The sequence below is a fragment of the Prionailurus viverrinus genome, chromosome A2 (genome assembly GCF_022837055.1).
Source record: "Prionailurus viverrinus isolate Anna chromosome A2, UM_Priviv_1.0, whole genome shotgun sequence".
Lineage (NCBI taxonomy): Eukaryota > Metazoa > Chordata > Mammalia > Carnivora > Felidae > Prionailurus > Prionailurus viverrinus.
Window position 1 is genome coordinate 14,650,044 of NC_062562.1, and position 27,894 is coordinate 14,677,937.

At 49.6% G+C, this 27,894-nt stretch overlaps 1 protein-coding gene across 7 annotated transcripts in view; it reads left to right on the forward strand.

The window, feature by feature from the left end:
• Positions 1-27,894, forward strand: part of LARS2 (leucyl-tRNA synthetase 2, mitochondrial) — a 190,162-nt gene that overhangs the window by 106,511 nt on the left and 55,757 nt on the right. For 6 of the 7 annotated variants that reach the window (XM_047851020.1, XM_047851019.1, XM_047851021.1 and 3 more), the window contains 5 exons: positions 9,064-9,171; positions 11,538-11,697; positions 20,687-20,791; positions 23,854-23,969; positions 27,295-27,578. In XM_047851020.1, coding sequence (XP_047706976.1) covers positions 9,064-9,171; positions 11,538-11,697; positions 20,687-20,791; positions 23,854-23,969; positions 27,295-27,578 — 773 coding nt within the window. The remainder of the gene's footprint in view (positions 1-9,063; positions 9,172-11,537; positions 11,698-20,686; positions 20,792-23,853; positions 23,970-27,294; positions 27,579-27,894) is intronic. The other variant, XM_047851017.1, reaches the window with a different exon arrangement.

Here is a 27,894-nt window from a genome sequence, read left to right on the forward strand (position 1 = left end):
CAAAAGTATCTCAGCCTTGACAATTCAATCTAGAAGAAAAACACGATGAAAGGACTTACATCCTAGTGACTCAGTAATGCAGAGGAAGGCTGAGTGTCACGTGCAGTCACCACTGGAACCTGTCAACTCAGAACTTTCCGTGGCAGGAAGGAATAGAATGGGATACGGAGATGATCTTCAAATCATGTAATGTAGGTCTTACCACATGGAAAGACACCAGCTCCCATGAGACCACAGGTGCGTTTGCTTGGAAGTTAAATGGAATTTATTGATTATTGGAGAGCAAATGCCGTGGGTCGTTTTCAGAGTTTATCATGCACTGGCTACGTGCTTGCAGGCATTTAAGAACCCCCTCAATTGTTCCATAAATTAGAAAGCTTTCTAGAACATGCGGTTTCACCAGAAGATTGATTATTAGTTTATTAATATATTGTTTTATGATATGTGATTACTATATTCAAGATTTTATACTTTTGTTACGGTGATGTGTCAAGACAGTACAGTATCAGCTGGTAGAGATAACTATGGAGATATTGAAACTTTTTAAATCCACTGGTATTAGTTAGGAAACACAGTTGCAAACAACCTAAAGTTACTCGGGTTAATTTCAGCCACAAAGGAATTGATCAGAAGAGGATCAGGTTACTCACCTTTGGGTGGCAAGGCTGGAGACCCCGGCTTTGGCAGGAATCAGGGAGAAAAAGGGCAGGGCTGAGATTGTGCCCAGGAAAGGTCTGACCCCTATCAGTCCCAGAATCTCCGGCCTCTCCCTTCTAGTGCTCCTGTGCCTCTGGGTCCCCCCAAAGTGTTCCGAGACTGTGATAGGTTACAATCAATGTTTAGCTTGCACAGAGGGGGAGAGTGGGACTGGAAAAGCTTCCACAGTTGGTGGCACTCACCATCTCAGATTGTCCCCAAGAAAGAAGAGCCTGTGGGTGCTGGGCAGCTAATGCAATAGAAATTCACCGTGCCACTGGGGAGAACAGTTGAGGAAGAGGCTTCGTAGTTAAATGAGGGCCGAGTAATGTACTAAGGACCAGAATTTTTGTCCTGGCTGCAGTTAGCTAAGTGAGGATGGGCAGATTGCTAAGCCTCTGGAGGCCTCTGTGTCCTCATCTGTACAGAGAGGGAATTTTAGTGACATCCTCGGCCCTGTGACCCTATAACCAGAGACTTCTTTCCAGCAGTAAAATTTAAAAAATAAATGAGATAATAAAAGCAGGCAGAGTCGTAATAGGCATCTCTTCAAAGTTAGAGGATGGTAAGTGGACACTATGTGAAACCCGGACATGGGAGAGCTGCATTTAAGTGCGTTGATGGCCGGGTGGTCATTCCACAGCAGGTGTGGGAAGGCACGGACTTGCGGGGTGACCCAGGGAAGATCCTGGGGACTTGTATCCTCATCTGCGAGGTGGAGATACTACCACTGGACCTGCGCTGTTGTGAAGAGGGAATTCGGCATCGATCGTAGAAATGCCCGGCCTGTGGGAGGCTACTTGGAGGTTACTCCCCCCTGCCTGGTGGCCGGGGGCCTGGCCCTGCAGTGCCGCTCGCCCGCCTCTCCCTCCAGTGGAGGGAGTGACGTGGGAATTTAATGAGCACCTGTCCAGCACACGGCACAGTCCTGGGCTCTGGGCCCGGCCGTGTGGGGGTTGTAAAGAAAGCCCAGGGAGTCTGAAGTTGAGTCACGGGGCTTACAGGCCGGCGTTCCCCTGTGCCCTGCCCTCCGGGAGCCTCCTGGGGGTTACAGCTGCCACTTCTGCAGTGCCAGACTTAGTAACTTGTTGTTCTGCTGTTGCGTTTTCATTGCAACACGAAACGCAGATCACCATATAAAACAAGTATATAGCTTATCCATTTATTTTATTTTATTTTATTTTATTTTATTTTATTTTATTTATTTATTTTTTAAATTTTTTTTTCAACGTGTATTTATTTTTTGGGACAGAGAGAGACAGAGCATGAACGGGGGAGGGGCAGAGAGAGAGGGAGACACAGAATCGGAAACATGCTCCAGGCTCTGAGCCATCAGCCCAGAGCCCGACGCGGGGCTCGAACTCCCGGACCGCGAGATCGTGACCTGAGCCGAAGTCGGAGGCTCAACCGACTGTGCCACCCAGGCGCCCCAATTATCCATTTATTTTAAAGCAGCCTCCTTTGGAGGTCAAGATGCTGAATTTTGCCAGCACCCCAAAGACCTCCCCATACACCCCTTCCCAATAATAAATGTCCTTCTCTGCCTCCCAAGTAGCCACTGCCCTGACTTTTAGGATAGGCACTTCCTCGCCGTTTTCCCTAGTTGTGTCATCCACGTGTGCCTCCCTGTACTCTGTGGTTTATTCTTACCCTCCCTTTAAAAAAAATGTGTTCAAATAAAAAACATGGTTTTCAGTTTATTTATTTATTTTGAGAGAGACAGAGACAGCACGAGGGGGAGATGGGCAAAGAGAGAGGGAGAAAGAGAATCCCAAGCAGGCTCTGAGCTGTCAGCACAGAGCCTGATGTGGGGCTCCATCCCATGAGCCATGAGATCATGACTTGAGCCGAAACCAAGAGTCAGATGCTTAATGACTGAGCCACCCAGATGCCCCTCTCCCTTTTCTTTTCTTTTTTTTTTTTTTTTGATGCCTTTTTTTTTTTTTAATTTTTAAGCGTGTATTCATTTTTGAGAGACAGTGGGGGAGGGGCAGAGCGGGAGGGAGACCCAGATTCCAAAGCAGGCTCCAGGCTCCGAGCTGTCAACACAGAGCCCCATGCGGGGCTTGAACTCACAGACCATGAGCCAAAGTCAGACCTGACGTGAGCCAAAGTCAGAAGCTTACTGACTGAGCCACTCGGATGCCCCTGATGATGCCTTTTAAGTGTATTAATCTACAGGTTTGCCTCTTTATCCCTTTCTCTTTCTTATAATTTACCAGTTGAATAGCCAGGCTGTGTGGCCCATAGAGTTTCCTGGGTTTTGCTGATTGGACACTCATGGGGCAGTGTGACATGTTCCTGTGTCCTCTGGAGCCCCTGGCTCCTTTTATTGCACCAAACACAATGTCTTCCATAGAGGAAGGAGCTCGGTGACCATTTTGTAATTGAAGTTGATGGGTACGTGGAATCTTTGGTACATGATTCATTCATAATTGAGATACCGCATTCCATTTCCTAATTTCCAGAGCCGCTGGTTACTTTGAAACAACTGACTTCTGGGGCGCCTGGGTGGCTCAGTCGGTTAAGCGTCCGACTTCGGCTCGGATCACGATCTCGCGGTCCGTGAGTTCGAGCCCCGCGTCGGGCTCTGGGCTGACGGCTCAGAGCCTGGAGCCTGTCTCGGATTCTGTGTCTCCCTTTCTCTCTGCCCCTCCCCCGTTCATGCTCTGTCTCTCTCTGTCTCAAAAATAAGTAAACGTTAAAAAAAAAAAAAAATTAAAAAAAAAAAGAAAAAGAAAAAACTGACTTCTAGGAAAGCCTCATTTTTTTTTTTTCTTTAAAAAAATTTTTTTAAGTTTATTTATTTATCTTTGAGGGAGAGAGAATGAGCATGAGCAGGGGAGGGGCAAGAGAGAGGCAGGGAGAGAGAGAGAATCCCAAGCAGGCTCAGCACGGAGCCCGAGGCAGGGCTCGAACTCACGAGCCATGAGATCATGACCTGAGCTGAAATCAAGAGTCGGACGCTTAACCGACTTGGCCACCCAGGCGCCCCAGAGAACCTTGCTTTTAGATGGAGTATACACTGCAGTTCTAACCCACTTACTCGTTTTTGTCTCTCATGCTTCTTTAGGACCGTAGATCCAAGACCGAATCCTGGAATTCACCTTACTCTCTGGGTTATTCTAAAACTAGTCGTTCCGTGTCTCAAGCCTGTGCTGGCAGTAACAGAAACTCTTACGGGTTTCTAATACTTGCTTTTGAGCTTTCTCAAACCACGTGCACATACCTAGCTGTGCAAATTCGCGTTCCGTTTATGTCAGTCAGGAAAGGGAGAGGTGGGGAAACCGTTGTTTGTCTGAAAGAGTCAGGAAACAGGCCCTTTCCATCGGGTCAGTATTCCAGCCAGTGGAGCGTTCATCTGTGCCCGTGATGTGCATGGTTAATCAGTTCCCGAAGCATCCTTATCCAACTAGATACATGCACACTACACGTGGCCTATAATTGAACTTTGCTTTGATGAGTCAAGATCTTATACTTCCTCAAGCCATCACCATCAGTGATTTTTAGACACCCCAGAAGTCACATATAAAGCTGAATCTGGCATCAGGGGCACCTGGGTGGCTCAGTCAGTTAAGCATCCAACTTTGGCTCGGGTCATGACCTGCCTCATGGTTCGTGAGTTCGAGCCCCGCGTCGGGCTCTGTGCTGACAGCTCGGAGCCTGGAGCCTGCTTCGGATTCTGTGTCTCCCTCTCTCTCTCTCCCCCTCCCCCACTCACACTCTGTCCCTCTCTCACTCTGTCTCTCAAAAATAAACATTAAAAAAATTTTTTTAAAGATACATCTTGTATCAATTTTTTTTTTTTTTTTGTGGTCTTTTGTAACTTTCTCTTCGATTAGAACGCTTGCTGCGTGACAGTCATGGGATTGAGGCCTCTTGAGATCCCTAAGAGAGGAAAAGGGAGGGACACCAATGAAGTTGAAAGGCCGCCAAAGGGCCCCTTGAAGAGCCAGGCTCATGGTGCCAAGCCCCTGGGAGGATACGGCCACGTGTGCACTATCGGCCGCATGGCCACTGGGACGGGTCTCCTGAAAGCAGAGAGCCTTGGCTATTCCAGATTGTTAGAGACGGGCTTCCTCTTTACTCTCGGGGGGAGGGGGAACAGAGGAAAGGGGGCTGGTCTCTATATTACCTTGACAGGAGGCCCATATCTCAGTTATGCATATTTTTCATGGATTCAAAGGGTCCACTACCCGCCAGGAGCTGTGGGTGCTGCGTACCCGGTGGTGAACCCAAACGAGCCCGGTCCTTGCTCTCTGGGAGCTTACAATCCAGAGGACGGGCCCGACCGTCAAGGAATAAGCAAGCAGACCAAAGAAGAGATGGGCGATGAGGGAGGTGGCATAAGGAGAAATGAAGGGGTGCTTTAGACAGGGCGGCTGGGCCAGGCCGGGGCATTGCCCATGCCCAGGCTGTAGGGCAGGCTGGGTGGTTTTTGAGAAAACTGAAAGCATGTCCCCTTTTTTTTTTTTTTTTTAAGTTTATTTATTTATTTTGAGAGAGATAGAGAGAGTGGGGAAGGGGCAGAGACAGAGAGGGAGAGAGAGAGAGAGAGAGAGAGAGAGAATCACAAGCAGGCTCCACGCTGTCCGTGCAGAGCCTGATGCAGGGGTCAGACTCAACGAAACTGTGAGACCACGAACCTGAGCCCGAACCGAGAGTCAGACGCTCACGCGACTGAGCCACCCAGGTGCCCCTGAAAGCACGTCCCTTTAGTTGAAGCATAATGAACAGTCGGAGCCGGAGTTCTGCCACCTTCTCAAATGTTCACTCTTGATGCGGAACCATTAAGTATTTTAGATTTCCCCTGGAAACCTCCCCCCGGCTATGGTCACAAGAAGTTGGAATGTATGTATGCCATTTGAACATGGTTGATTTGCTCCTGATTCTACTTAAAACGAGCAGCTCCAGGTGCCCTTGATCGTGTCCCGGGATATCGGGCACGCGTTCCTAGTACAAGAGAGTGTCGTCAGCATCCTGTAGTGTCCCAGGCACAGATCACCGGGAACTCCCAAGTTCTAAAGCTTACCTTATCACACTTTTTCTGTATCTTCTTTATCAGCTATTTGGTTTTCACGGATCTCCTTTCCACATTACCAGGTGGGCGTTAAAATACGCACAGTTTCTGCTTGATTACATTTCATTATTAAAAGGTATTTTTTTCATCTTTCACGAGGAACAGTCCAGAGACGGGAGAAGCCTAGGAGCGGTCGTTGGAAACGACCTCCAAACACCAGCAGGGTGGTTGGGTCTCGGCGTTGAGGATCGTGCTGAGTGTCCCATCATCACTAGGTTCATTGGTGGCAGAAAGGAAGGGGGCCTGCCTCTATTAAGCCTTTGTGCGCTTGTCGTGTTCGAAGGACAGCTTGAACTCACCGAGGCTTTCCGGTGCTCTCCCCCTTCCGTGTGGCACGCACATGTCTGACTTCGGTTTTCATGTCAGTGTAGCCCTCTATTCCTCTTTCCCCTTCTTGTCACTCGAGACTGATGGCCCTGCCGCAGGAAGGCTCACCATGTCACTGAGCAGCCAGCAAGCCCTGTTCCAGAACAGCACTCGCTGTTCCTTGCGCCCTGCTGTGGGCACACACCCTGTCGCCCCACCCGCGGTAGGATTTGCTCGTCCCCAGCTTTCGTTCCTTCACCTGCTCCATTTTCCATTACCTGTCTGCTTTCAGATTCCCCTTCACTCTCCCTGTCTGTCCTTTTTGGAGCCTTGCTTTCCTCACTCACTCCTGTGACTTTCCTTCTCCTTCTCAGGGGGTTCATCCACCCACCTCTTCTCTTATCTGTCCCTGTTTCTCACTCTGCTCCTTCTCTTCCTTTCCTTCCCGCAATTTTTCTGCTTCCTGGCCTCACCTCCAGGACCCATGTCTCACCTTCCGTGATGCTAATTGCATCTGGCATTGAACTTTGATCAGTTACCCGACTACCAGCAGCAGGCTGTGTGCGTGCATCGTTTAGACTTCACGGTAGACTCTGGCACGTTCTGCCTTGCATGTGCGCAGGCCCCCAGCGCCTAGCTGGGGTCCCGGTGTAGAGGGGTGGGTGGCTAATACATTGTGGTGGAGTAGAGAAACGAACGAAAGCCTGGCTGGCCAGCTCGATGGGGTCCATTACATACAGTTTCTGGCTCAGAAGAAATGTCTGGATCTTGAAGCTTCCAGACTCTATCACATAGATGACACAGGATGGGTAGCCAGATGACGGGTATAGGAAATGCCCTGTGTTGTTTATCGCGTGACTGAGTGCGAATCTCTGTGCCGGAGGGGAAAGAATGTTAGTAAGTGTGGGTTGTAGTTCTGGCTCGTCTGCTCCTACAGCCTCGCGTCAGAAAGTATAAGCTCTCTGAGCGTAAGTTCGTTGATTTGAAAGTGAGCTACCCTACCCCCGAGTATGTGGGAAGAGATGTGTAGAGGCACCGTATGAATTACAAAACACTGGACAAGTAAAGCGTTGTTGTGTTGCCTTTATTAATCGTAATACAATTAAGAATTTAAACTTGGACTCTTTGCGGCACTTGTGTGTTTCAGTCGCTTAAGCGTCTGTTGATTTCAGCTCAGGTCATGTTTTCACAGTTTGTGAGTTCGAGCCCTGTGCCAGGCTCTGCACTGATGGTGTGGAGCCTGCTTGGGATTCTCTCTGCCTCTCTCTCTCTCTCTCTCTCTCTTCCTCTCAAAAATAAATACACATTTAAAAATAAAATAAAGGGGCGCCTGGGTGGCTCAGTCGGTTAAGCGGCCGACTTCGGCTCAGGTCATGATCTCGCCGTCTGTGAGTTCTAGCCCCACATCGGGCTCTGTGCTGGCAGCTAGGAGCCTGGAGCCTGCTTCGGATTCTGTGTCTCCCTCTCTCTGACCCTCCCCGTTCATGCTGTCTCTCCCTATCTCAAAAATAAATAAACGTTAAGAAAAAAACATTTTAAAAAAAGTAAATAAAAATAAAATAAAGTTAGACTCTTCACAGTGTAAGTATGTGATTTGCTTTTAAACCCATCTGTTGAAGGAATGTGTCTCATCATCAAACGCTGAGGGATGGCATGTAGTTGAAGCCATAGAGAGTAACTTATAGAAAAGCCTCCCTTTTATAGGCATTTAGGAGTAAAAGTAGACAAAACAAAAGACAGTGAAAATAGATACGCACTTCTTTAAAAAAATTTTTTTTAATGTTTGTTTATTTTTGAGAGAGAGAGTGAGTGTGAGCTGGGGGGGAGGGGGGCGGCAGAGAGAGAGGGAGACACAGAACCCGAAGCAGGCTCCAGGCTCCGAGCTGGCAGCACAGAGCCTGACGTGGGGCTCGAACCCACAAACCATGAGATCATGACCTGAGCCAAAGTTGGATGATTAACTGACTGAGCCACCCAGGCACCCCTATTTATTTATTTTTAATGTTTAGTTTTGAGAGAGAGAGAGAGAGAGAGAGAAAGAGAGAGAGAGAGACAGAGACAGAGTGCCAGCAGGGGAGAGGCAGAGAGAGAGGGAGATACAGAATCCGAAGCAGGCTCCAGGCTCTGAGCTGTCAGCACAGAACCCACTGCGGGGCTCGAACCCATGAACCATGAGATCATGACCTGAGCCAAAGTTGGATGATTGACTGAGCCACCCAGGCACCCCTGTTTATTTATTTTTAATGTTTAGATTTGAGAGAGAGAGAGAGAGAGAGAGAGAGAGAGAGAGAGAGCCAGCAGGGGAGAGGCAGAGAGAGAGGGAGACACAGAATCTGAAGCAGGCTCCAGGCTCCCAGCTGTCAGCACAGAGCCCAACGCGGGGTTCGAACTCACGGACTGCGAGATCGTGACCTGAGCCGAAGTCGGACGCTCAGCCGACTGAGCCACCCAGACGCCCCTAGATACACACTTCAGATAGCACATATTTACACAAATCAGTATGATGGTTTCCTTTATGCTGATACTTTTAATGCAGAGATGTAATATATAGTGTTCTATTTCTGATACAGGTGAGTTGTAGAATGCCCATCCCCATGAGCTGCTCATCTTAGAGTTTCAAAATTCACAAACTTGAACTTGCTTTGCGTACTTCCCAGACGGTGGGAGAGAAAAACGCACTCACTACATTCATCAAAGATGTTAATTAAGGTCTTTCTTCCTTAATTTCCTTCCTTCCTTGAAACCTTGGTCCCCTCCGAATAGCGAAAGCAGTCAAACCCATCTCACTGAGTTGAGTCGTGCTGAGTGCGTCTGTTTCCGACCCTTGCCGAGCTCCTCGAGCTCCTCGGATTGGCAGGCGGGCAAGAAGGGCCCTGCATCCGGGGCCTCTGTTGGTGTCGTGTTTTTCCTGCCTCAGCCAGACCCCCCCCATCGTGTGCTGTCTCTGAAGTAATCCTTCCTTCCTCCTGTCGCCCCTACAGGCCATGCAGGACGCGCTGGCAGACCTTCCAGAATGGTATGGAATAAAAGGCATGCAGGCCCACTGGATCGGGGACTGTGTGGGATGCCATCTGGACTTCACATTGAAGGTGATCAGGCAATAGCGTCCCCATCCATTGAAGCTCCCAGATGCCCTTCTGCGGTCTCAGAAGCCGCTGAGCCCATCAGCGGCTCGGGACAGCGCCACGGCCCTGTCGCGCGGAGAAACACTGCCGGGCGCACGCGGAATCCCAGGCTTCGTGGTGGCCGCATTTTTAAAGCGCAAAGAAACAGAAACTGACTCTGATCACATGCTTCTACTTAACCCACTGTGTGCCGAAAATTCTCACTTTAGGATGCGACCAGTAACACGTTTCTTGAGGGATTAAGTTTACATTCTGGTTTTGGTGCAAAGTCTTTGAGATCTGTGCTCTCACACTTTCAGTAATACTGGCCACTTCCCAGGTGCCCCGTGGCCTCATACTGCTAGTGGCCACCCTCCTGGACAGCGCAGATATACAGAGCTTTCTGCGGGTCCACGAGCTCCCGGAAATGACGTGTGCCATGTCGTGGGGGCATTTTCCCGAGCAGCGGGCCCAGGGCTCCAAGGGGTTCATGTCACAAAGCAGGTTAAAAGCCGACAGAGCCGAGGTTACCGCCATCTCGGAACTGGGCACCCTCGAAGCTGGTAAGGACTGGGGTTTACCCAGGGTTCCAGAGAGCTGGCCTGTGCGGAAATGCTGCTCAAAGGTCACCACTCAGGGCCCACCTACTCTGGAAGGTGCCCCTCAAACCTCTTCCTCGTGGTCCCTACAGACTAGATAGTTGTCGTGTGGTCGTGTCTCACCTGGTGGGTTCTGTGTTTGTTTTTTAATTCTTCTGATGTCTCTTTCCTGCTCAAGGCTTTTGTGCTTTTTCCTTTAGCTCCAAACTCATCCCTCACCTTAGGCCAGATCTGGAGGAGGGGACAGCAGCCAAGACGCAAAATTGACCTGCCTTTCTAGAGTCTTCCTACCAGCAGCCATAGTGGTGTCCCCGGGGTGGAGCTCACGCTGCCCTGTGCCATCTCCCCCACGGAAGTGGTCCCCCTCACCCCAGTGGCAGACATGAGAAGCCCCCCGTAAGAGAGCCGGGACTTTGAAAAACAAATCCTGAAACGACCAAATCCTCTTAGCACTCTTCAGAGAAGGTGGTCAGATTTCTGAATTTCAGTCCAGCTGCGACTTTTGTTCCAGCTCTCAGGGCCATCTCATTTGAGGGTCCCGTGCATTCGACTGGGTCTGGTCCCCGTGTCGAAGGCCTTTGCTCCTCAGCCAGGGTGAAGGCCGTGGGCCTCTGGCCGTTCGGCCGCCTTACATGGGACGTCTTCCGTATTCTCTCCCTTTCCCGGCATTTTTTTAATGAAAATGTTTCTGTCTCCATTCCTGGGCCCACCTAAAAATGAGATGTCTCAGGGGAGGGGACAGGCCTGGCTCCGTAGGTGACACCTGACTGGCACTCAGGCCATAGTGTCGACTTGCATGTCATTGGCGTGCAGTGAGCGCATTCGAAGGATCGTGTAAAGGGGGGAGCATCTGTCCCCTCTAGGTCATATAATTTGCATTCGGTTGATGCCTAATGTATGCCTCTTCCTTAAAAGGCATTTAAGCAGCCCTGGGAACACTCAGTCATGAGCTCAGCTGTCCTTTCTTTCCTTCTTCAAAATGGTATTAGCCTCAGTGACTGTTTTTTTGAGTAGAAAAGTAGATGCCTCGGGGCGCCTGGCTGGCTCAGTCGGTTAAGCAGGTGACTTCGCCGCACGTCGTGATCTCACGGTTCGTGGGTTCGAGCCCCGCGTCGGGCTCTGTGCTGACAGCTCAGCGCCTGAAGCCGCTTCAGATTCTGTGTGTGTGTCACTCTCTCTGCCCCTCCCCTACTTGTGCTTTCCCTCTCTCTCTCAAAAATAAGCAAACATTAAATAAATAAATAAATAAATAAATAAATAAAATTAAAAAAAAAAACCAACTAATCAGATCATAAAATGGGCATAGGACTTAAATAGATTAGAAAAAAAAAAAAAAGATGCCTTTAATTTTTTTCCTTTACCTTAAGTCCTGGAGGAAAGTATAGCCCCTTTGTCAGGACAGAAACAACATAGTGTTGATAGTTATTTTTGATTCGTGAGCAAAGGAGCCAGGGAACGGGGAGGGCCTCTTTCCCAGCATGCTTTGACCACCTGCGCTTGGGGGCCGCCGAGCATGCCTGGCAGGGGGCACCAGGGAGGGCTTCTCCAAGAGGAACTGGATCCTCCCCTCTCTTGCCGGTCTCTGCCCCTGCCAGGGGCCGTCACAGGGCCCCACGTGCCTGGGACTGCAGCCAAAAATTGGCCCCAGTGCTCGGGAGGGATAGGAGGGGAGGGAGAAGGGGATGTGGCCGGGGAGCACGGCAGCCCGGAAGGAGCGCTGAGGAATGGAATGACTCTGTTTTCACTTGCCAGGTGGACGGGCACGTCACGGGAGAAAAGCTGACGGCCTACACGGCGACCCCCGAGGCCATTTACGGCACCTCCCACGTCGCCATCTCTCCCAGCCACAGACTCCTGCACGGGCACAGCTCTCTGAAGGAAACCTTTCGGAAGGCACTCGTCCCTGGCCAAGGTGAGCTGGCAAGTTCAGGCCACCGCCGGGATTGCACCTTAGGGACAGCGCTTCCCAGGTTCACGGTCCTTTCACATACGTCGTCCTGTGTGATTTGTCCTTCACCTGGGCCTGACTTGGTACTATTTTATTTTATTTTAATGTAAAAAATTTTTAATTTTTTTAGGTTTATTTATTTTGAGAGAGAGAAGGGTAGGGGCAGAGAGACGGAGGAGAGAGAATCCCCCGTGGCAGGCTCCACACCATTAGCAGAGAACCCGATGTGGAGCTTGAACCCGCGAACCACAAAACCATAACTTGAGCTGAAATCAAGTTTGGATGCTTCATTGAGCCACCCAGGTGTCCCTAAAATTTTTTTTTTAATGTTTATTTATTTTTGAGAGAGGGGGGTACACGTGAGCAAGGGAGGGGCAGGAAGGGCGAGGGGAGGGAGATTGGGAGGGTCTCAAACAGGCTCCATCCTCCACGCGTAGCCCGATGCAGGGCTCGATCCCACCACCCTGGGATCATGACCTGAGCTGAAACTAAGAGTCGGACACTCAACCAACTGAGCCACCCGGGCGCCCCTGCTTCTTGAGTTTCTGACCAAAAGCTCAATTCTCTTTAAATATAATCTAGATTTAAAACCCTTTTCTGATAGGAATCGAATCTCCCGCTTAATGTATAATTCCATCCTCAAATACAACTCTCCTGATGACGGCGACAGGGAGGAAGCCAGTGAGAATCAGAGGAACCATTTTCAACAAGTTCATTTTAATATTTTAAAGAATTCCCACCGTAATCTGGGCAGATGAGCAGAGCGGTCCTCAGTACACGCCTTCAGTCCGTGGGTCAGGCTGCCCTGGAATCGGCCCAGAAGGTGCTATCGGTCAGTGGGGATTTGGGGAGTTTCTGTGTGTTAGTCCGGATTCTGTGGTTGCACGCAACAGAATCCATCCCTGGCCAACCCAGAGGACAGAGGGAACATGCTGGAGGCTGTGGGAAGCTTGCTGACCGGCAGGAACGAGTCGGGAAGAAGACTTGGCCCAGGGCAGCCGTGGGGTTTTGGCAGCTGGAGCTGACAGTCTGCCGAGCGTCACTGACTGAGTGAATCTGCTCCCACCTCGCCCTCAGTGCTGGGGCACTTGGTCCAAGATTCCTGTTGTGGGGAAAGGTGTCTGAGTGGTGTTAAGTGAGGCCCTTGGCCTTTTTCTCGGGCAAGGGAAGGGCGGACACATTCCTTGTTAGACCACCAAGACTATAACCAGTGAGGAGGGGTAGCTCCCCCTCAACAAACTCGGAGGCTCTTACCAGAGGAAGGCGGTACGGGCCCCGGGCAGGTGAAAGGAAGTCCCCCATCCGTTAGAAGTAGGTCTCCGGAGAAATGTAAATATTTCTGTAAAGATCTCATCCTTGTTCTCTTTTCATAGACTAAATTTCAACCCAGAGCACACAGTCTGAATTATCAGGGTCTAAATTATTTGACTACAGAAACGATAGTCATGGTGATGTCAAGTTTTTGTTTGTTCGTTTGTGTGTTTGTTTTCATTGCTATTCTTAAAATAAGCAGAATGAAAAATTTCCAGGCTGGAAAGATAGACAATGTCATCCCAACGTCCCTTCGCTTGAGATATAATTGCTGGGGCACCTGGCTAGCTCAGTCAGTAGAGCACACAACTCTTAATCTCAGGGCCATGAGTTTAAGCTCCATGCTGGGCATGGGGCCTACTTAAAAAATAAAAATGAATAGAGACTTAACTGGTTACTTCCAGTATAAAGCCAGGTTCAAATCAGTGAGCACTCAGGAAGAGCCTGCTCCACGCTAAGCACTCAGGGACGCGCAGAGGACCGCAGGTCCGCCTTCTTCCGCGGGGTCACGACAGGAGGGCCAGATGCACGTGCGATTCACTCTGGCACAAGACGGATCTCATCTGCTGTCATCTCTTGTTACATCAAAATGGAAGACATGACTTGTGTTAAGATTTCGGTCCAGTGTAGCTCTCTCTGGTTTACTTTCTACCTACTCAAAAGAAATACTGGGTTTTTTCAACTGTTTGTTTAAAGGGAAAACTCTGAGTTTTTAACTCTCAGGAGCATTTTGAGATTCTTTGTGGGCTGTGATGGTTGAATGATATCTAAAATCAAAAGACAAAAAAAAGGTAAAAATCTAGCTCTTGGGTTTTGTTTTCTTATGGTGAATCTAGTGACACAAATGAAAATGAGGTCATATTAACAGGGGCTTAATGAGATCATATATTCTAAAAGATGGAGACCCCTCCTGGGTGGCTCAGTCCACTAAGTGTCTGACTCTTGGTATCGGCTCAGGTCATGATCTCAGAGTCATGAGATCGAGTCCTGGGTTGGGCACTGAGCATGGACCCCCCCCTTAAGATTCTGTCTCCCTCTCTCTCTCTCTCTCTCTTTCCCTTTGTTCCTATCCCTGCTCATGCGTGCATGCTCTCTAAAATAAAAATTTTTGAAAAAACATATATATAGGAGATGGCGTTCCTGACACGAGAGGCACTGCATCAATTCCAGACATTTTAATGTGTAAGAAATTAAGAACTTATTTTAGCAGGTGCAAAGAGTGATGTTTTCGTGATCATTGTTTCATGATCGTCGTCGTATTTTAACCGCGAATGGTTCACTAGCTTCCTTCTCACCTCTTCTTAATAATCTCTGAAATAATTCCAAATGGAACATTCCGCCCAGCGCTCAATGTTCCAGTTCTAATTTCCAGCGTGGAAATAGCCTCTTTGCAGATATCAACGTATTCAAAGTCTCCAGGTTATTTTGCACGTCAAGTCTCCGGATTTTGACGCGTGGCGTTCACTAGTGATGTCAGGCCAGCGCGGTGCCTTGGGTATGAGGGTTTTTCCAAAACTCACACTTAAAGTCACCACATGAATATGGCTCTGTGCCTTCTTTGGCCTCTGAGGTTACATTCTAAACCCAAACATCACATCGCTGTTGTCATTTGCCATTGCCGGCCGGCTCAAATCAGGCGAGCGGCTTGTTTTTTCCATCCAGCGTCCGTCCGGTTTTGAGGGTGACTAGTGACCACTGAAAGTCAGGGCAGCACTCAGTTGGACGCACTGGATCTCCCTGCAGCCGCTAAGGGGGTCTCTGTCTGTCAGCTCCTACACTGGCACAGGATGGCCAAGGTTCTGGTCCCAGAGCCGTCCTGTGACTCAAGGAAGGACACTCGACCGTTGTGAGTTTGGCTTTCCCAGCGGAGCGGGCAGGGCGGTTGCGGAGGCCCTGCGGGTACAGAAGGAGCCCCGAGGGGCTCGGAGGAGGAGGGCGACACACGTGGATGGGGTGATGCTTGGGTGACAGAGGAGTGGCATGCCATGAGTTTAGGTAAGAGACGGTGAGGACAGGAGAAGAGCGGTGGTCAGAACGGAGGGGCCGGAGCAGCTCCCAGAAGTGTCTGGAGGGCAGCGAGGGCAGAGGCTCGGGGACGCCGCCCTGATTCCTGGCCGGGCCGACTGGGTTGCTGATGTCATTGACGAAAAGTACCGTGTTCCACTCAGCCTCCTATAATTTGGCATAGATTCCTTTAAGAGAGCAAAAAGTCAGGTGCTTCCCTCCAGAGTTCTTGAAATTGAGTTTATTTTCATCATTGACGTTGCCGCCTCCCCTCAGCTGACCGCCTCTGACTTAAGTCGTGTTATGTAAGCTCTGACTTGATGGAAGCCACAAACCATAAAAAGCATCAATAGGGAAACATCACCAGAGTTCTAGAAGCTGTTCTGTCTTTTCCTGGCGTCTTTTCTTACATTTCTAATATTAAAATATTCAAACCCTGAGGCTTTGGAACCAAACATTTCAGTGCTGAGTCACCAGTGGTCTACGTGATGCGTGTTTTTGCCCAAAGGGTAAATGAGGTCTCCCCAAAGGGTTCCTCAGAACGCTGTTGTTGTCAACAGCATCAGAGAGCAAGAGCCCCCCCCTCCCCGGGAGCCCCGGAGCATTCAATAATTGCTGTCGTCGTCCCCTCTTTCTGCTTAGTATCTGTGTGGGGACGGAACCTTTGCTCTACACCGTGACTGCCTAAGAGAGCAGAGCAGATGGCGTGTTTCACACTTACGTGACCACACAGCCCTGTTTTCCGCAGAGTATCCCTGCACGGAGCCCGCTTTGCTGAACACCGAAGGGAATCCATCTGCCTGTTTTTTCCCAGAGGGCACGAAAGACCTGCTGGCTTTAGCGGCGGGCCCCGGGGAGCAGTGGGCACCTTTTCTGCCCGGGACATTTCCTTTGCACTGATGTGTTTGGGAGTTAGGGAGCCACTGCAGGAAATGCTTCGGGGACTTGGGGTTTCTCCGTGGCTTCCTTGTCTTCCTGCTTTGCGTTGCCAGCGCCTGATCAAGGAGAAGGACGGAGAGCTCTAGACCTGGTTGAGAGCTTCAGATTTGATTTGATTTTGTTGTTTCTAAGAAATAGGTTTGGACCAGGGACAGCATGCAAGTTGCTGGTCTGTGATCATTACGGGTCTGCCAGTACGGGTCTGTGAACAAATCAGTTCACAGACTGATTTGTTTTTCCTCGTTGAGATATAATTCACATACCATGAAATTCACCCTGAATTTAATTTTTTTCATGTTTATTTTTGAGACAGAGTGTGAGCGGGGCAGGGGCAGAGAGAGAGAGAGAGAGAGAGAGAGAGGGAGACACAGGACCAAGCAGGCTCCAGGCCCTGAGCTGTCAGCACAGAGCCCGACGTGGGGCTCGAACTCACACACCACGAGATCATGACCTGAGCCGAAGTCGGACGCTTAACCGACAGAGCCACCCAGGCGCCCCTCCCTCCTTTTTTCATTGTTTCACCCTTCAAGTGCACAATCCCGTGGTTGTTGGTCTATCCACAGAATTACACAACTGTCCGTCAGTGTTAGAACATTTTCATCACCCCAGAGAGATCCCACAGCTCGTAGCAGCTGCCCCCAATCCTACAGTTTCCCCCCAGCCCTGGGCAGCCACTAGTCTACTCGCTTCATAGATTTGCCGATTCCGGACATTTCGTATAAATGGAATCGTGCGGTCTTTGTCCTTTTGTGACTGGTTTCTTTTCACTTAGTGTAATGTTTTCAAGCTCATCCATGTTGTAGCCTGTGTCCGTACGCCATTCCTTTTTCATTTCAGGATAATGTTATGCATTGTACTCATCTGTTCGTCGGTTGATGGGCATGTCGGTTCCACTTTCTAGCTGCTGTGAATGATGCCGCTGTGCACATAAGTACAGATTTCTGCGTGGACGTATGTTTTCATTTCCTCATATATGTATCCAGGAGTAGAATTACTGGCTCATATGGTAGTTCTGTGTTTCACTAGTCGAGGAAGTGTCAGACTTTCCCGCAACAGCCGCACTGTTTTACGTTCCGACCAGCAGCGTATGAGGGCTCCGATTGCCCCACGGCTTTGCCAGCACTTGTTACTGTCCTTCTTTTCGAGTATAATCATCCTAGTGGGTAGGAGTGGTGTCTCACTGTGGTTTTGATTTGCATCTACCCAGTGGCTGATGGTGCTGAGCATCTTTGCATGTGTTTATTGGCCATTTGTGTACCCTCTTTTTTAATGTTTTTTTTTTTTTTTTTGAGAGAGAGAGAGAGAGAGAGTGTGTGTGTGCATGCACACACGCACGTGGGCACGCAAGTTGGGGAGGGGCAGAGAGAGAGAGAGAGAGAGAGAGAGAGAGAGAGAGAGAATCCCAAGCAGGCTCCACGCTCAGCATGGAGCCCGATGCGGGGCTGGAACCCATGACCCTGGGATCAAGACCTGAGCCGAAATCAAGAGTCAGATGTTCAACCAGCCGAGCCACCCGGGCGCCCCCATTTGTGTATCTTCTTTGGAGAAATGTCTATTCAGATCCTCTGCCCGTTTTTTAATTGAGTTGTCTTTCTGTCGTTGAATTTTAACAGTTCTTTACATGTTTTAGGTACAAGTCCCTTATCAGATATATGATTTACAAAGATGCTCTCCAGTTCTGGGGGTTGTCTTTTCACTTCCTATCTTCCATGTAGGTCTTTAGTCCGTTTTTGAGCTAATTTGTGTATATGGCAAAAGTAAGGATCCACCTTCATTCTTTTGCATGTGGTCACGTTTTTGTAATATATGTATTTTTAACATTTATTCATTTTTGAGAGACAGAGAGCAAGCAGGGGTGGGGCAGAGAGAGAGGGAGACACAGAATCCAAAGCGGGCTCCAGGCTCTGAGCTGTCCGCACAGAGCCCGACGCGGGGCTCGAACTCACAAACTGTGAGATCATGACCTGAGCCAAAATCAAGAGTCGGATGCTTAACCGGCTAAGCCACCCCGGTGCCCCTCCATCTTTCTTTTTAAAAATTAATTAGTGTTTTGTAAGATCCAATTAATATATGTATATCACGTGAAAGTCAAAGTCAAAGAGTGTTAGCAACAGCAGGAGCTTCCTTCCCCAGCCCCGTGGAATCCTTTTAGGTGTGTTACTTAGGCTAGGAGTTTGGTGGTATGACAGAGTCCTGATGACACAGTGACTTAAAAAGACATAAGTTTGTTTCCTGCCCACATGAATCTCAGAGCGAGTATAACAGGTCTGCTTTATGAGTCAGTCACGGCCAAGGCTCTTTCGGCCGTCCCACTGTGCCCTTCAAGGCTCTTGGCCTTCCCTGTGTGCTCTGAGACGTTCAGCACATCGTCTGCATTGCGTTAAGTAACCAGCGGAGAATGAAGGGCGTGCTCCTTCCCTCTGAGAGCATGACCTAGAAGTCGCTTCTGCAGGTACCCCGTGGCCACACCGGCGGAAGGGAGGCGGAGCAGTGCTGTCGTGAGCTGTGCAGCCGAGCGTCCAGCTAAGTGTTTTGTTGCTGAGTCGGAGGGAGAGGCAGGTCCGGGGTCAGCCTGTGCCCCACGTGTTTCTCTGGTACAGCCCTCCCTGTGTCTGGATAATGGGCCTCCCCTGCTTCCCCTCAGCTCACCAGTTCTCGACATTACCTGGCGACTTTGACTGTCACACCTCGTCTCCCGTCCTTCTCCTCACGTTTTCTCGTGACCGCAGACTTCACGTGTGTGCACGTCTTCTTTGAGGAGGGGCAGTATGGAATCGGAAACCCGGGTCTCCCCTTTGGGAAATGGCAGCACTTAGGCGGCTCGGGCAGCAGGTGCCTCCCAGCTGTGGTACCGTGGGTGCTGAACCTCTGCCCTGGAGACCCGTTTGGGTTGCATGTCACTCTGTCCCCACCCTAGCCCACCCTTTGCTTCCTCACCCCCCCCCCCCACCTCCTGCCGCCAAGGTGAAAGGTGAGAAGAGCCGGTCTAGGTGCCTACAGAGCCTATCTTTCCCTCTTTGAAATGAATAAATCTAGGGGTGCCCGGGCGGCTCAGTCAGTGAAGCGTCCAGCTCTTCATTTCGGCCCAGGTCATGACTTCACGGTTTGTGAGTTCGAGCCCTGCATCGGTCTGTCTGCTATCAGCACAGAGCCCACTTCAGATCCGCTGTCCACGCCCCCCCCCCCCCCGCCCCTCCCCAGCTCGCACACATACACGCACTCTCTCTCCCTAAGATACAATAAACATCAAAAAATAAATAAATAAATCTTACTTCCTGGGCATATTCTAACTTTGGGGTTTGTAAAACATATTTCAGATAAATGATAGAAAGTCTTAAAACAAGGCAAATACAGGTAGTAAGAGTTCACAAATTATAACTGCGGTCAGTTGCTCATGTTGCTGTAAGCACAAGTGAGCTCGCTGATTGTTTACCACTCCTCATCCCTTCTTCCTTTGGGACTGCGTTTGTGTCTTCATGCTTCCATTCCTGCACATCGTCAGTGAAGATTCATCTATTAATGGCTCGTCTCCCTGCTGTGGTAGTTGTAACAAGCTTCATTTAAGATGGCACACTGTTTGGATAATTCCAAATTAAGCGTTTTGTTACGACCACGTAAATACCATTCACAACTGAGCCAAGGACACTATGGTTACTTTTTCCTTTTGGTAGTACTTTCTGTTTTGCCTGAAGTTAATGATGTCTTCTTTTTTTTTTTTTTTTTTTTTCATCTGCTTTGTGTTCTTTGAATTTCTAAGTCTTCCCACACCCTCCTAGAGGCTCTTTGAAACTCCTCTCAATACAAGTTTTCTACACACTCCAACCTGTCAGATCAAATGTATTGATCCCTCTTTTCCCCCCGGAAGATGCTTCTTGGGCCCTCTATCCTGCTCAGACCTGACCTGGTCACTCTCTAGGCCTCTGCTGCCCATCTGCTGCCTAGGGCTTCCCTCTCTCTTTGTTCTGAGAGTCTCCTGACCCTCTTTCCTTTGTTGGAGCCTCTGTTTCCTAGATCCCGTTTCTGTCTCTTTCTTAATTTACCCCTTTGTTTTGCTGGAACACATCCTCTGCTGTCGCCTGAGAAAGAGTAAGTGGGAAGAACTGTTCTGTCTTTATATGTCCGGATCTCTCCTGCTCTCTGCTTAGTTATTCTCTACTCTCTTATCCACTTGTAAGGATTTGGAATTCCAGACATCTCCTAGTCATCGTAGATGTTTGTGTTGCTTGTTCTTCTGTATATTTGAGGTATTTTTTTTTAATGTTTATTTATTTTTGAGAGAGAGAGAGCACATGAGCAGTGGAGGAGCAGAGAGAGAGGGAAAGAGGGGCTCAAACCCACCAACCGCAAGATCATACCTGCGCCAAAAATCAAGAGTTGGCCACTTAACCGACTGAGCCACCCAGGGGCCCCCTGAGGTACTTTTCAAAAGGAAAAAGGAGTGGCGGGAACGTCTTTTACCGCCTGGAAAGTAAACACGCCATTTCACTTCTTTGGTTGTGAGCATAGATGAACATTTTTGTGTATTTGCTTCACCTTTTGACTTTCTACTGCTGTGAATTATCCATTGATAACTTCGGAGAACAGATTTTTTTTGAACCGTTAGCACAAGACACAGAAGTCCCAGTGCTTATTTTTCTCACTTATCTCCTCTGAGACTCAGATGGTGAGTACCCCAGCTGTCACTTGCTCTCGTTTTCAGACTGCCTCACGCCCGTGACGGCCGTGAACATGCTCACCCAGCGGGAGGCCCCTGTCGTTATCTTGGCCAAAGCTGACTTTGAGGGCTCTCTGGATTCCAAAATAGGTGAGTAGCTATTAAAATAATATTTTGATATTAATTTATATTAACTTAATATTAATTTTAATATTTTAATATTAATATTAAAATAATATAGGATAATCAGGATAATATACTTAGCAGGCTTCCGATCAAAACCCCAGGCTGTCGGGGTCAACTGCAATTGCTCCCTGCTGACTCCATGGTCTGTTTTGCCTCTGGAAAAAAATGATATGCCCGTCATTTAAACACCCCTTATTTAATAACTACAGTTTGAAAATATACCCAGGAGTCCACACCTTGCTATTTGCTATTGAGAGTAATAAAAAGTATCCGGCCAGTAGAGCTAGTTGGTGAGACGCATACGTATGGTACGGGGAATAATACAACTCAGATGAAATCTGATTTCGGAGCTCCTAGAACCAACAGCAACTGTGGAGATGGGGGTTCTGAGCACGCATGATGGATTGGGCTGGGTTTTGGCAGAGGTCTGTGGGGGAGGTGAACTTGAGCCCTCCAGGGAAGGGACCGTGACACAGCAGTAGGGTTGGAGGTGCATTTAGAACTGAGCGTTGGATGTCCCCTGCGGCCTCGCTCATCCCTCGCTCATCCTCAGGTGTCGTCACCTAGCGGGGCTCGGGGGTGAACCAAAGGCTGAAAACTAAATGACAGTGCGTGCAAAATCCGCCCTTTGGATGGGCCCGAGCGCCCCTCTTCTCCAGTATTCTGGCTGCAGATCCCAGCCACTCTCAAAGTGCCAAGAATCTGCAGAGAAAGTTCCTTCCACTCTCGGTTTCGTGGCACCCGGAAGAAATAGCATTTCTTATCAACATCACGTTTTCCCTCCCAATTCCCAGATCGGTTTTTGGCAAAGAGATTTGAAGAACCGGCCAAACAGAAAATGGATATTAAGGCATTCAGGCCATTCCCTTCTGACCATTGGAACCTGGAAAATGTGTTGCTTGAGAGAAATAATTCCTTCTATTTACTCTTACGTATTTTATAATTAGTAAGATTCATTAATACAATCAGCCAAGATAAACAATAAAAGGACCTCTTGTTGATGTGGCTTTTTGCTTTTACAGGGGGTGAGGGGAGGGGTGTATTTTGAGTCAAATTACTGGCACAGTATTGAAAATTCTGGAAGAAAAAAAAAAAGTCTGATTTTTTTTTTTTTTTTTTTAGGATGTGCCTGGAAATAATTTTTCCTGTTGTCTTGAATTCCCACAGTTACATTATTAACATTTTCTAAGTTACTGCTTCTTGCCTTCCAAGAAGAGCAATAGAAATAAAAAAGAGATAAAGTGGTGTTTTTGCCATTTCACCTGCACTTTACAGAGTAGTTCATGTCCGGGGCACCTGGGTGGCTCAGTCGGTTAAGCGCCCGGCTTAGGCTCAGGTCATGATCTCACAGCTCATGAGTTCAAACCCCGCGTCAGGCTGTGTGCTGACAGCTCAGAGCCCGGAGCCTGTTTCAGATTCCGTGTCTCCCTCTCTCTCTGCCTCTCCCCTGTTCTCACTCTGTCTCTCTCTCTCTCAAAAATAAAGATTAAAAATAAAATAGTTCACATCCTGCTGAGCCCCACATAACCCACACTGTGGTCCAGGGCATTCTTTATGTGGTCACATGAATTTTTTGGCCACAGTGTCTCCTTTCGGACATTTCTCCTCATCACCCCAAACCATACGCTTTGGGAGGGTAACAAATGGACACTTTCCAGTAATATTTATTGCTTGCCATTTGTCCTCACCCTTCCTTCAAGTCCACTCTGAACATCTGTCTGCCTCGTTAGGTGCTTTTTGTCAGTAATCTCAGCCGGAACACCACAGAACTTTCCATCACACCACGGAGCGTTCCGTCTCGCCAGGGAGCTTTAGGACGTGTCTCCCAAACATTAAATCACCCTCGTAGGGCGGTGTTCCAAGGAGGTCGCCCGTGGAAATGTGACCGAAAGCACTGTATGCGTTGCCCTTAGTTTTCTCTCCCAGTGGCCACGTGACGCGTCGTGTCTGCAGGGACGTTAGCAGGTGTCACGGCTGACCCTCCAGCAGGAGCTCTCCACCAGGGGCGATTTGGCCACCAGGGGACGTTTGGCAGTTCTGCTGTCATTTTTCTGTCACACTCGGGGAATGCTACTGGCAGAGACCAGGGACGCTCCCCAACATCCTACAGTCCTCGGCACAGCCTCACAGCTAAGTCCAGGAGGCCAGCAGTGCCAGGACTGAGAACCCACGGGCAAGCTTGTGTGTATGAATAGCCGAAGCCGACAGTAGGCCTTGGCCCTCTGCACGAGTGATTTACTTATGCTCAACTCCGTCTCCAGGGCATATGTGGGTTGAAGAATAAATTTCTGTTCGGAATGAAGGTACCTTTGCCTTTGGGAACAGAGCCCAGCGTGCAGAAACACAGTTGTCAGCTTTCCACTTCCGGACCAAATGGATTTTTCCAGGGTGCCCGGAAATGCCAGGGTGCCCTGCATCTCAAGAGAATGCCACGGTCCTTGGTCACTGAGGGAACTCAGACAAGAGGCTTCTCCAGATGCTTGTGCTTCCCTGTCTCGGTGACACAAAGCACCCCGAGTCGTGTATTTCAGAATTACAACTCTTTTTGAAGCACAGAATGAAGACTTTAAGAAATAGGGGGGTGGGTTTCTCCAAGACGGTGCTCCTTTTTCCCGAGGAATGCGCCGTGGTTTTGTAACTTCTGTAGCTAAAAGAGGGTCTCCCTCGGGAAGCTAAAGCCGAGGGTGTTGGTGCTGTCGATATCTCTGACTTGAGCATTTGCAAAGAAGGTGTTCTAGGGGCGCCTGGGTGGCGCAGTCGGTTAAGCGTCCGACTTCAGCCAGGTCACGATCTCGCGGTCCGGGAGTTCGAGCCCCGCGTCGGGCTCTGGGCTGATGGCTCAGAGCCTGGAGCCTGCTTCCGATTCTGTGTCTCCCTCTCTCTCTGCCCCTCCCCCGTTCATGCTCTGTCTCTCTCTGTCCCAAAAATAAATAAACGTTGAAAACCACTCTTTAAAAAAAAAAAAAAAGAAAAAAAAAGAAAAGAAAAAAAAAGAAGGTGTTCTATGCTTCTCCCCTTCTGAATAGGAATTCCCAGCACCAGCCCAGAGGACGCCAGCTTAGCCCAAACCCTGGGCCTCCCCTACTCCGAAGTCATCGAGACTTTGCCGGATGGCACAGAGAGACTCCGCAGCTCTGCTGAGGTGGGTTCCCCATGGCGCGGGCCTGACAGCTTCTCAGATCATGACCTTGGCCTGGATCTGATGAGCTGTTTTCCTTCAGGTGCAGATTACAACCTGCCATTTCACTCATCCCTACACCTAATGGTCTTGCAGCCTCGTTTCTTAATCTTTGAAAACAAAACAGCATTCTTTTCTTCAAGATCTAGAAATTTGTCACCTCTAAATCAAGCCTAATCCTAGGTTCGTGGTTATCGTAGTCATTCTATTCTGGGAATCTCCTGCTGGAAAAAAAAAAAAAATCTCCCCTTCTGGGAAGACTGATTCCCTGGGAGAGTGACTGAAATTGGCTGTTCTCCCCAGATTATTGACTTGTTTCTACCTCAAGTTGAACTCGCCTATGGAAATGAACACTGAAGTTGAATCGCGTTTATTCATTTGGTCCAGGTTATGTCTTGGCAGGTGGTAGGTCTGGCAGGATTTGACCTCAGCCTTGCGGTTGCCCCAGGCCAGGGAGTATGATGGAGGAGGTAGGGTGAGGGCTAAGTGGGAAACAGCAGAGCTGGTGCTTCTCGAACTTGAGCGCACCCCAGAGTCGATGGGCGCCTCGTTCGGACCCAGAGTGCCTGGCAGATGCTGATTCAGCGGTCCCAGGTAGAACCCAAGAATTTGTACTTCTAGTAAGTTTCAGGTGCTTCTGTTGCTACTACTGATCCAGGATCCCTATTTTGAGGATCCCTGGCCCAGAACCTTGCTATTCAAAGTGTGGTCCCCGGACCGGCCGCACAGGCATCACTTGCTAGATGTGGAGCCTCTCAGAGCCCCCTGAGTCTAATAAGATCCCCCATGAGATCTGTGTGCTTATTGAGGTTTGACTCTTCTGGTTTAGAGCGCTGTTTCTTAAACTTGGCCGCCCTTCGGAAATACCTGGAAAGTGTTTTAAACTACTGATGCTTGAGTCCCACCCCAGAAATTCTGATTTGACGGTTACAGAGTGGGAGGCATGGATTGAACATCAAGCGTGTTCAGAGCTCCCCACGTGATTCTCTTGTGCAGCTGAGTCTGGGAACTGCCGGTGTCACCTAGTGAGTGCCTCCCTGGCCGTGTCTCTGAATCGCCCAGGAGATGCTTACTGGCCCCAGGCTGGGTGATCCTGATTCAGTTAGACCTGGAATTCTGGGATTTTCAGGTTTGGGAGTCCCTGGCTATGGGCTATTTTGTAGATATGTATACAGATAGACATATACAAAGAATAAGAGTGTGGCCAACTTTTTTTCCTTATGTGAGTGACGTTTTCTGAGTTCGTGTTTGTGCCTTCACTTCGTAAATGGTATCCCCAGATGTGAGTCATGCTCTCAGATACAGAACCTTAAACCTTCTCTTCGACCGTGTTGGGGCAGGCTCCCTGGAGGAGGTGCAGAGCCAAAACCAACGTGCCCGTAGCGGAGCCCTCGATGTCTCAGCAGGGCAAGAGAGGAGGCACTTGTGGCCAAAATTAGGCTCTCCAGGCTCTAGACTGAATATCTAGGACAACAAATGCTTTTTGGCAGGTGGAGGGGGAACAGGTGGTGAGAGGCTCCTGTCATCCGTGAGCCTCTGGGATGTAAAGACAGTGATACGTGGAGGAGGTAGACTTCCAAGAGAGCTTGTGATCGTTTGCCCCGTCATCGTGTGATGGCTGGGGTGTGGAGCATGGAGTGCGGGCCTTGCCGCGGTCGCGAGCACTGCGTGTTCTTCGGGAGACCCTGCAGACCCCAAGGACGGGGCTGCTGTTGATCAACAGCTGCACGTATTTCTGCATGTGCCTCATGCTCGTAAGCTCCTTGCGGGCGGGGGGCAGAGCATAATTATCTTCATGCCCCCAGTGCCCGGCAGGAGCCTGGCACATAGTAGGTATGCGGGCCGTCTTCAGTGAACCAATTCCGGGGTCCCCCGAGCCCCCCGTTGACATTCCATGCCGGTTCCATTCTTACCATTAGTTTGGTTCTGAGAAGGGCATCAGATGAAAAGAGAAATTCTATTTTCAACTTAGAAAAAAATTTTTTTCTTTTTTTTTCTTTTTTTAATTTTTAACGTTTATTTATGAGACAGAGAGAGACAGAGCGTGAACAGGGGAGGGGCAGAGAGAGAGGGAGACACAGAATCTGAAACAGGCTCCAGGCTCTGAGCAGTCAGCACAGAGCCCGATGCGGGGCTCGAACTCACGGACCATGAGATCATGACCTGAGCCGAAGTCGGACGCTTAACCGACCGAGCCACCCAGGTGCCCCAGAAAAATTTTTTTTTAATGTTTAATTTTGAGAGAGGGAGAGATAGAACATGAGGGGGGGGGGGTGCAGAGAGAGAGAGACAGACAGACAGACAGACAGACAGAATCCCAAGCAGGCTCCAGGCTCCGAGCCATCAGCCCAGAGCCCGACGCGGGGCTCGAACCCACGAACTGGGAGATCGTGAGCCGAGCCGAAGTCGGACGCTTAACCGACTGCGACCCCCGGGCGCCCCTCTCTTTTCTACTTGTGTTTCACTCCGCTGTCTCTAAATCGAGAGCATTTAAACAGAGAAGAAGTGGTTCTGGTCCTTCCAGCTGTGGCTCCAATTCGTTCCCCTGCTTTGCCTGAAATTCCTTCGGCTTCAGGATATTGAACCTTTTCTCTTCCAGATTATGTTTCCCCCAACAGGGGACTGGTCATTAGAAATGCATATCATGCAGTTCTTTGTTGGCAGCTCAAAGCCTTTGATGTCTGCAGTATCTCGGGGCTCAGGTGATGAGGAGAGCCGCGGAACTGGAGCCGGTTTCCCCGTTAGACACAGTGGACACAGGGCGTGGGGCTGACGGTGCTTTTAGGGGGTCCTCAACAAGGTTTGCACTTCTTTTAAAACCAGAGGGAAAAAAGTGAACTTGTAGGATTTCAAAATTTCATTCGTTTTCATTCCACACACTCCTAAAATACAATTTTAACAAATGTTTTTCAAGTTTGTTTATTTTGAGAGACCGAGCACAAGCAGGGGAGGGGCCGAGAGAAAGAGAGACAGACTCCCAAGCAGGCTCCACACCATCAGTGCAGAGCCCAGCGCGGGGCTTGAACTCACGAACCGTGAGATCGTGACCTGAGCCGAGGTCAAGAGTCAGACGCCTAACCCGATGTGCCACCCAGGTGCCCCATAAAATACAGTCTTTGGTATTATGCTAAGGAGGAAGGGGCCACAAAGATAGAGGCACCCGGGGCTCGTGAAAACACAACATGGCCCTGCACAGACCACACACGAAAATCGCAGTCTGGTGGCATGGGGGTGGTGACACCTTGTCCCTGGGGAGGGAAGACTAGGATTTCTCTCTTTCCCCTTGCAGTTCACAGGCATGAACCGGCAGGATGCGTTTCTAGCCTTGACCCAGAAAGCCCGGAGGAAGAGAGTCGGTGGAGACGTGACGAGTGACAAACTGAAGGACTGGCTGGTCTCGCGACAGCGGTACTGGGGCACGCCCATCCCCATGGTCCACTGCCCGGCCTGTGGCCCCGTGCCGGTGCCTCTGCAGGATTTGCCCGTGACCTTGCCCCACATCACAGCTTTTACCGGCAAGGGAGGCTCCCCCCTGGCCACGGCTTCGGACTGGGTGAACTGCGCCTGCCCGAGGTAAGGGGTCCCCAGCACCCTGCTGGAGTCTCAGACTCTCTGCTCCCTTGACCTGGCACTTCGACCAGACTGGAAAGAATATGCTAGGTCTTTCGGGACGTTGGAGAGAAGGGGCTGGAATCTGAGGCCTGGCCCCCGGGATGAGCACCCTCTCCTCTCCTCTCTGAGCCAGAAGCAGCAGCGGGTGTCCATGCACATCCTTGCCAGAAACACCTGGTCCCATTGATGGAAAGCCGCACGTGTTCAGCATGGCTTTGTAAAAGGCCACTTCCTCCCATTTCATGTTCCAGAGAGCTTCTTGGAAGCAGAGAAAATG